At 33.6% G+C, this 10,552-nt stretch overlaps 1 protein-coding gene across 1 annotated transcript; it reads left to right on the top strand.

Annotated features, from left to right (window-relative positions):
• Positions 1–789: 789 nt before the first annotated feature.
• LOC107896066 (kirola) lies at positions 790–1,753 on the top strand. Its single transcript, XM_016821213.2, has 2 exons — positions 790–1,044; positions 1,193–1,753. The coding sequence occupies exons 1-2, from the start codon at positions 855–857 to the stop codon at positions 1,456–1,458; spliced, it is 456 nt and encodes a 151-aa protein (XP_016676702.2). The 5' UTR covers positions 790–854; the 3' UTR covers positions 1,459–1,753.
• Positions 1,754–10,552: the final 8,799 nt, after the last annotated feature.

Here is a 10,552-nt window from a genome sequence, read left to right as displayed (position 1 = left end):
AAATTAAATCATAATTTTAGATGGTTGAATGGGAATAAGTAGATGGACAGGCTGAACAAAATAAAAAAAGAAAGTAGATGGACATGGAATAAAAGAACACAATAAATCACCAATCGAATAGATTAATTGGGTTGTTCTATTCCCTCTACTTTCCCGTCCACTTCCCATTCACAATCTAAAGTTGAACATTCCATGTCCAGTAAAGTTGACAATTTTGCAAGGCAGTATTTAGTATTGTTAAGTTAAAACATTGCCCAAAATGGTGAGCCAAATTTGAAATCCAGAGTTCATACAATGCATATATAAAATTTATTCTCAAACACATAGAAACTCATCTCTATTTTTTATATAATTATTTTTTCTTACATTTTGCCAATTTTTTCTTTCCTTCATTACTTCTCGGTATTGAATTGTTATTCAAATTTACATATAAAACATAAAGGATTAAAATATGTAAAGCATTGCGAGCAATATTCTCGATCCACGTAAATTATTTATAACAATAAAGCTATTCCAGTATTTCCTTCTCTGCTATTTTAATTAGAAGTTCTTTTCGGTTTTATTAATCAACTTGGCGAACCGCTGTGAGAATCCAATCCATTAGCCTTCGCGAAAAAGGCTGAAGACGCAGGTCTGTCCATAATTTTCATCGAATAATCACCCTCTATTGTTCACCACCACTCACCAGTTTTTTATCTATTTGATAATTTAAGTGCAAACTTTTCTATTATTTTTTAAAAGTATCCGAAGGGTTTTCATCATCCTTCTATAAAAGCCAATGTGCTAAACACAACAATTCTGCAAATCCTATTAGTTATTTTCTTGGTTTCCTAGCTAGCAGACGAAGTAAAACTATGGCTCAAATTAGGAAGATGGATTGCCAAGTAGTGATCAAGTCCTCAGCTGACGAGTTCTACAACGCCTTCCGCAGCAAACCCCAATTTCTACCAAAGATGTCCAATGGATTAATAAAAGATGTGAAACTTCTTCAGGGTGATTGGAATTCCGTTGGCGCTGTCAGACTATGGTCTTACGCTTCCGAAGGTAAAGCCCACCAATATATATAAATAAGCTTTGTACTTTGCTTTAGCAACAATTTTTTAACAATGAGAATTTGTAGCATAAAAAATAGTGTTATTATGTACTTCTTGTATGAATAATAAATTCTAATGGTGTTTTTGTTGTCTTCTAGGTAAGCCTCAGATGGTTAAAGAGATATTCGAGAAGGTGGACGAAAAAAGTAAGACGATGGTTTACAAACTTGTAGAGGGTGATCTCCTGAATTCTTATAATAGCTGGAGGAACATCATTACCATCACGCCAGTGGGTGAGAGAAGCATGGTGAAATGGACCATGGAATTCGAAAAGCAAAACGAGGACATCCCTGACCCTGTGGGGTACGCAGACAGCTTGATCGCCTTGACCAAGAATATCGATGCATATCTTCTTAATGTCTAATTAAACTTCATTTGGAAAAGGGAATATTAAAGATAACCGCTGTATTGAAATTATGTGTAGGTCTTTAAATTAAAAAGAAAAAGACACATATTAGTGCATGATGATTTATATGTGTCATTGTTAACTAATTAATAATCACAGTAAAAGGTCTTAGATATATGTATAATAAATCCGCTTCTGATGTTGATTTATACGTATTATTGTTCTTGGTGAAAGTATATGGTTGTTTAGAGATAACCATCACTGAAGTGGGACTCATTCTGTTCGTATAAGTAAATATTGAGTTGTTAGAAAAGTTGCAATTGAATCAACAATTAAAAAGAAATTCAAAAAGAGGGATGAACATAAAAATTGGTTATGCAGTTTGGGAATTTTTTCTATTTTTGTAGGGCCTTTCTTAAAGATTAACTTGTCATGTATCAACAATACAAGACGTGATTTAATTTCATTTCACTCACTAAGTTTCAACCTTACTCCTATATATCAATTAGGATTACTCTTCTCACTAAGACTTTCCCCTTAAAAGCTTAGATACAAACTGAACATGAAAGAATTTGTTTACAAAGTAATTGCACTTAAAACTAAGTCACTCAATGAAAAATGTAAGTGCTCTATGAAATTTGTATAAAATCAAGTAAACAAGCTTTCTCTAAATAGACCGTATAAGTTTATAAATCTTCAACTAATGTGAACATGATATCCATGAAATTGTGCTTCAATAAAGCATCAAATAAGTAGAAATCTTCAAAGATTGTACGTACTTCCATAGAAACCAAGTTTCATCATATAAGATAATATGATCACACATGAAGTCTTCAAAATAAAGTCCTTACTCGATGATATGCAACATAGTCCAATCCATCAAATTGTTGCTTAAAATCATCAAAGTGATGTAAGAAATAAAACAAGAATTTTAATTCCAAAAGTATGCCAACATATATGGCAAGTAGCAAAACAATTTAGTTGCAATTGAGGGTGGGATTGGAACGTGCACCTAGCATTAAGATTCTTTTCATTTAAATTTGTTAACAAAAAAAAGAACAGCAAGCTCAAGTAAAGTAAAAGTCATCTTCCAAACGACACTCCCATTAATGCAACCAATCAACTATGAAAATAAACTATGAGACTAATCATTGATGCAACAAGAACTATATCACTAATAAAAGAAAAAGAAAAGATAGTGTTTAAAACATAGCATAAGTATCTCAGCATCTAAACTTAAGAACAAGTTCAACAAATGTTTTCCCTTGTGAAATAATTAAATTTTGCAAAATCCTTTTTTTTTAAATGTGTGTGCCATCCATACCCTTGAACCCTAAGTATAAATACAAATTTTTATTGTATTTTTCAGCCTTTAACTTTTCCCTATCCTAGCCGTTCACCCTCTTCCTCTCCTATTTTCTCTTCAATTTTCTTTCTTTCTCCCATTGTTGTCGTCACCTACACCTCCCATTTTACCATCTCTTTCTTCTTCTTTTGCATCAAGATTGTGCACCATCTCCTTTACACTATTGCTACCATTTATCCTCATCTAAATCAACCCGAAATCTAAAATCTTAAACCCCAAGATCGATCCCAAATATTGCCAAGAAAGTGCCATTGTCGTTTCTCTCAACTAGCATGAGTAAGATCTCTTTTCTCTTCAATTTCTTGATTAATCTTGTCAATTAAAAACCAAAATTTCTAGATCTAAAATTTGGATTATTTTAAATTATTTCACAAGTATTTTCCAAATTTTAATGAGATCTCAAACTGTTTTAAATTCAGCCCCAATTTTCACCACCACGGGTGGTGGTGTGTGCGCTTATGTGTAAGAAAGGGGGCTATTTTGTTTCTTGGGTCCTGCCCATATTTTTCCACCACTAGATTGTGTTCTTGAACCCTCCTAATCAACATTTAATCACATGTTAATAAGGGTGAGACGTTCTTGATCAATTAGCCAATCAGATCCCACAAATTGTGAAGCGTAAGTGCAATTAAGGATAACTAGTTTGTTATGTTGACATAGTTGTTGGGTAAAGGTTATGAATTGATTAAATGAAAAAAATTAATCATTAATTAGCTACTAATTTTCTAGTATATTATTGAATCAGGTGCTAACCCAACGCCCCAAATCATCTATAAAGGGGAAGAACGATTGTGCGTATTGTTCACATTGATATAGTGTAAGGAATCTAACTAGTTTGGATTCACAAAATAGTTATAATTTCAACGATTGTTTTGAAATCATAAGTGGGTGTTTGGGGGCTGGTTTAATGGTAAATTAATTGAATTTACACTGAATTTTGGTTTAGGTTTGTTTAAGGAATTATTAAGGAAAATTGGAAGATTTGCTAGTGTGCTGCGAAGAAGCGAAAAATAAGGTGTGGGTCCTAAACTCATAAAATTATTTGAAAATGTTAACTATCATGTTATATTTGATAAATTAGCTTGCTTATTGGATTGGCTTAGTAGCCAAATTAGTGATTTTGTGAGTGGTCAAACTAGGTATGTTTCGAGCCTTAAAAGATTGACATGTTGGCAGAATTGCTAGTTTGATAGTATGAATGTTTGATTGAGTTTGTAATTGTATTTTTGAGTTATGAGATATGAGAATGTTTAACTGAATGATATAATGTATTGATATATTAAACTTATGTATTATTTAAATGCATAAGATCTTTGTTATATTGTGTACTGAAAAGGGTGGTATTTATGAACAATGAAAATTCGTAAAGCATGAAATTGAACGATATTAATTGATACCAACACAATGGTAATTTGAAAGATTAGAACACTGTTTCCATTTACTAAAAGTATGTGATTATTGAGGACATGTTGAACATGTTAAATGAATGCAAAAAGTATTGAGATATGATTATGTATGAGATTTTATGACATATTACATATGCATTGGGTTGGGATTTTGTGGTTGATGGAAGAGTTCCGTGGAGTACTGGTGGCATATTAAGTCCACATTATTCGTAGTTAGTGCACTGCACCTGGAGTACTAAGGGGAATGGCAATTTATTGCATTTTTACTGGCAGCTTGTCTGCATTTTTACTGGCAAAATTTTTTACATATTGTTATCGGTGGTTTTAACCATAATGGGCTTAAGCCCATAATGTTTGGAGTTCGGATGACGGAATCTGGGGAACTCGCGGTGTGTAGTGGATGGTCTGGGTAAGAACCTTTTTGCATTGCATTATGTGCATGACATCTTCAAATGTTATTGATTTATGCTACGTCTAGTATTTTGTTGTATTGAATGGTATCAAAATTAATGATTGTTACGTGAATGAATGATGACCCATGCTCTTACACCTTTTGACATCAATTCGATAATGGCTATGTAATGATATGAAATTCTTATGATGGTTCTGTTTTCACCTGTTAATGCTAATATGTTTCGATGTATTCGATATTTATATTTGTTTAAATAATGGTTTGACTCACATTGAGGTTTTCATCAGCTCAACCCCAATAGTGTTTAACATTTTTGCTAAGCCTAGAAATTAGGATCAAACTCAGCTTTCAAAGAATCACTTTAGAACTCGGATTATTTCATAATAAGTATTATTAAGTATTTATTGGTTTTGGCTTATAATTTTTAATTATTTCTGGTCTGTGGCTTGGTAACTTTTCTTCTGGGATTGTTGCATGTATGTGTTACTCAAGCATAATAACCGGGAAATGCATGATATGTGACTTAAGTAAAATTTGACATTGTTCCCTAATTTTCGCTACATCGCAAAGGAACTGGTTTTGAAAAACAAATCGCTAAGGAAACTAAGTTTCCAAAATGACTTGAAAAATGGTTTTTTCGCAGTATTAGTTTAACATCGAGTGTTTTTTAAAGAAGAGCGAAAAGCAAACGGTTTTTCTAAAACAACACTATCAACAATAAAATTAATCCTAAGTATATACGACCTAATGAATGAATTCTTTTAAGCTATCTCAAAATACAACTATGGTTTTCTTTAAAATGAGTTTACTTAAGGTCTTCAAAAGTAACATAAGTTAGCTTAGTCATTTCGGTGGCTAATGTAGCCTTCTGAATTTAGTCATAACGTCCAGGCTAGGTTTGGGAGGTTGCATGACTCCTATATCTCCCCTATTTATGTTAAAAAATCTAAATGCTAGGTTAAGTCTCATGAGCAAAAATATTAGCTTTGTAGCAAAGTGCATAACTTTTATACCTATTAAGAAGCTTAATCTTATTGTCTAGATAATGTTGCTAATTTTCAATGCAAGATACATTCTCATTAAGGTGTCTAGTCAACCTAGCTTGCTTAGCACGCTTTGTATTGCAAATTGTAGTCAACCTAGCTTGCTTAGCATCTTGCACTTGGTCCTCATTAGCTTTAGACTTCTCATCATTTGCATTTGAATCAATAGCTAAATGTTTCCCTCTATTACGTTTATATGAGCACTTCAACTCAAGTTGCGGTGGTTTAAGAACTTATCCTTTTTTTAAGGTGAAAATGTTCTTGAACCACAACACTAAGAGCATCGTTTCTCAAGTGCAAAAGGATGCCGATGAGTCGAGGTGGAATATCCTCAAAGATGGTCTCAAATGAGTTTTGAGATGATTGTGAGATACAATCAACTAAAACAACTATGAGATGATCGATTGTGTGATGGTCTACTAAGATAATCAACTATGGGAGAATCAACTAAGATGTTCCATTAAGATGACCAATTGAGATGATCAACTGTTGGGGTGATCAATTGGATGTCACTTAGGCCCTTCTAATGTACCGGATCATCAAACTTAGCCATTGGAAGTGGTCAAGAAATCGTTTTTAGTTACCCCTAGCATAGTAGATCACTTGACTTAGTCTTAGTAGGTGATTTAGGCGTAACTTAAGTAGATTATCAAATTTTGGGGTGATCAACTAGACATGACTTAGGTCTTAAAGGTGGTTCAGATAACATTTGGGTCTTCGCAATGTATCAGATCACCTACCTTAGTCTTAGGAGGTGATCTAGGCATTAGTGGAGATAATCTAGGGCTAAGGGAGCTTCAAAGGTGTCTATAGAGAAGGAAACAAGAGTAGCGGGCATTAGAGGACTTCCCTCTAAGGCATGCTCCAATGTTGAAGTCAATGATCAAAAATATATCATAAGAGAAGAAGAAACTCTAAAAGCGAGAGGTAAAAGGAACTTCTCTAGTTTAGTGTACTTGTTCCGTGTTGTGAGTGTAGAGTGACTTATGTTGTAAATGGCTAGTGTTGAATGGTAGAGTGGTCTTGTAACTCCCTTAACCCAATCCGATTAATTGGATCTAAATCTTGGGTATTACCTAATGGGTCACGCAACTAACTAAAAATACAACAAAGGCAAGTGCAGCTATCGATAAATACTATAACTATGGTGAGTAGAGGTATCGTATCCACGAAGACTGAAAGTACTAGTAATTACCGTTTTCCTATTATTTAGCCGATAAATTGGAGTGATTAGTTTAAACTAAAATTACTAAATCAATTTAACTAAAGAATTCAACAGAGAATAAATTAGGAAAATAATTGAGTAATAACCAATGAGAGAAATAATACTCAAGAAAGAATCTATCTAGACTTCATCTATCATTCTGAATTTGAATTAAAAGATTTACTCACTCGGTATCTTAATCTGTAAAAATCCCTAAATTATGCTAATATCTCTTTCAAGAGTAAGAGCAACTGACAACACGATTAACAAATAATTCATTAGTTACCTTACAATTGCAATGCCAGAATAACATAATCATGGTTTTACTTAATCAAGCAATTTACCAAGACCTATAATAACACAAACATAATTTTAATAACTTAAGTGGAAAAAATACAATCAATCTAACACGAATTAAATTTAAGCCATGTTAACTAAATTAAGAATATCAACATAACAAGTATTCATTAACATGTTCATAACAACAACAATAAAAAGTTAGAGGATAGGAAACTAGAATGAAATCTGGTGTTTCTCCGAAGCCTAACTAGTTCGCTCTGCTCCTCACTCTCTACTCGTTCATGTTGAACCAATGCTTCTACAAGAACTTGAATGCTGCTACCAATGGTGGTTGAAGGGATCTTTTCCAAGAGAGAAATCAGCAAGGGAATGGAAGGGAAAAATGGAAAGCAAAGGAAAGTTAGGAAAAGAGAAAATGAGAGAAAAGTGAAGAATGAAAGGTGTGAGAGGTGTGTTGAAATGGGCATAAAAGGGGGTATTTATAGGTGGGATTGACTACTAAAACTAGAAAAAAATCAGCTGCTATAAACCCCCATTGGCCGGCCACACATGTGGCAAATTTAGCTTAGGTGTTAATCTTTAAAAGCATAAAAAGTAGAGGGGTTTGAATGCAATTGCAAGAAAACTTCAAGGGTTGATTTGCAAGCCAAATAATTAGCTAATTTGAGCTAATTGGGTCAGCATATTGGACGGTTGCGGGCAGCCTATTTGCCCGGTTGAATCAATCTTTTGGTTCAGCACAATTGGGCCTCATTTCATAATTTAATTAATAATAATTATTTAACCCAAAATAAATTGGATTAAAATTAAAATTAATTATATTATGTATTAATATTCATCATTTCGACTGTCTTAGGTTGAAAATTAATTCACCTCGGTGCTTCAAAAATTGCTTCATGATTTTGTGCTTCTAGTAGTGTCTACCGAGCCAATTTTCACCCTTTGTGCAAATATGTCGAAAATAAATAAAAATTTATGAGAATTTATTATAAAATTAATTAAAATTCAATATGTTAATAATTTAAGTACAATTTAATTATTTTATAATTATTATTTTTACAATAACTACACTGAAACTGCATGAATTTGAGTTAAAAGGGCCTGAAAAAGTATATATATTTGTGTTTCCAGGGACAGCGACCTTAGATTTTCCTCTTGGGTTCGTCATGATGTAACTGAAAAAATATAACAACCCAATATCAAGGAAACAATAAAATAAGCATTACCAATTAAGCAAACAAATAAGCCGAAAAATCATTGTGCAAATGAAAATACATCACTAAGAATCCTCACATGACGAATCATCAAACCGCAATCTACCTAGATTGACAATCTACTCCTAAAATGATATGTACTAAAACCAATCATGTAAAACCTAGTTACTTAATCTACTAAGCATGCAAACTAACATAAGAAGAAAAAAGACAATAGTAAGAAGAAAAATAATAAGAATAAACTCAGTTAAATGCTAACAATAATAGTAGTAGGTTAAAAATAAGAAAAAGACAAATAATAATAGTAAAATAATAAAGCTAAACATAATAATAGTAAAGAATAATAATAAATAAAAATAAAACACAATACAATACAATAAATATAAATATAAATAAAATAAAATAATAAAAAAGTAGGGGCGACCAGTTGGGAAACAGCACCGGTCAACGGTGGTGTAAGTGACAGAGATCCGGTAGTTAGCATGAAGGAGGTCTGAGCACAGTGGTTAGTGGCCGGAAGATGCGAGAAACAGACGGGGCAAAAGGGGAGAGGGGTATCGGAGGGTTGGGGAAATGGAGATAGGGTGCGGCTGTCTAAATCTAGGGGGAGGATAGGAACGGGGAGTGGAGGCTACTCAAAGGTGGGGATTGTTGATGAAGGAGAAAGGGGGAGGGGAATCGGGGGAAGGGAGAGGGGTCAGTCGGAGGTGTAGGCATGTATGGGTTGCGGTGTCAATAGGAGAGGGAAAGAGGTAGGGGTTCAGAGGGGAGGGTGAGAAAAACGAGGGAATGAAATATGGTGGCCAGAGTGGTGTTGGAACAGGGAGAACGATGACTGGGGTTTCGATTGGGGGGTTTGGAGGAAGAACACAAAGTAAAAAATATTAGGGGTTTTTTTTGGGTTGAAAAGGGGGACACAGTTGTGTAAAAGCCTAACTATCCTCATCCATGTCTAACACAACAAAGTCAACAGGGAATATGAATTTATCAATTTTCACAAGCACATCTTCAATAATACCCTTAGGATATCGAATGGTTCTATCCGCTAATTGAATGCTCATCCTACTGTTTTTTTTTTGGGTTTCCCAAGACCAAGTTGCTTAAACATTTTATAATGCATGACATTAATACTAGCCCCTAAATCAGCCAAAGCATTTTTTATATTTAAACTACCAATGAGACAAGGAAAAGTAAAACTCATTGGATCTTTAAGTTTGTTGGGTAGTTTATTTTGGAGAATGGCCAAGCAAACTACATTGAGCTCCACAATCGACGAGTCATCTAACTTCTTCTTGTTTGTTAATAGCTCTTTTAAGAATTTGATGTAATTTGGTATCTGCGAAAGAGCTTCAACAAACGGTAAGTTAATGTGTAATTTTTTTAAGAGCTTAAGAAATTTACCATAATGTTCATTCGTGAGGTCTCTCTTTAACACGTTTGGATATGGAACTCAAGTTTTGTATTCTCTGACAACTAGATTTTTCTTTTTCTCACCTTCCTCAACCTCATTATTGTTCACCACATCTTCTTACCTCGGTTTCTATTCAGGTTTAACTAACCCTTCCTTATCTTGAACAATGACTGTGTGAAGCTGCTCCCTTGGGTTAGTTTTAGTATTACTAGCCAAGCTACCTTATGGTCTTTCTGAAACTAATTTAGAAAGCTATCCTATTTGATTTTCAAGTCTTTGAATTGATGTTTGTTGAATTTTCAGTGCTACCTCAGTTTTTTAAAAACGAGTTTCTGACACTTTGATAAATTTTGTCAACATCTCCTTAAGGTTCGGCTTCTTCTTTTCCTGATAAGGTTGTTGGAAGCCTAGAGGAGGTTGTGTTCTTTGATTTCCTTAACCACCCCAAGAAAAGTTGGGTTGGTTCCTCCAACCTGTATTATTGTTATTACTATAAGGTTTATTTTGAGGTTTAGAATTGTTAACCATATAATTCACTTGCTCATTCTCTATGCTAGGATCGCATTACATCACCGGATTCACCTACATAGAAAAATATAAACCATCAATTTTCTTATTAAGTGCTTCTAATTGGTTTGATAACATGGCGACAACATCTAGATTAAAAACATCAACTACTTTTATTTGTTTTTCTCTCATGACTTGCCACTAATAATTATTCACTGTCATTTCCTCTATAAACTCATAAGCTACCTC

The sequence above is a fragment of the Gossypium hirsutum genome, chromosome D01 (genome assembly GCF_007990345.1).
Source record: "Gossypium hirsutum isolate 1008001.06 chromosome D01, Gossypium_hirsutum_v2.1, whole genome shotgun sequence".
Lineage (NCBI taxonomy): Eukaryota > Viridiplantae > Streptophyta > Magnoliopsida > Malvales > Malvaceae > Gossypium > Gossypium hirsutum.
This window is presented reverse-complemented; position numbering and strand designations above follow the sequence as displayed.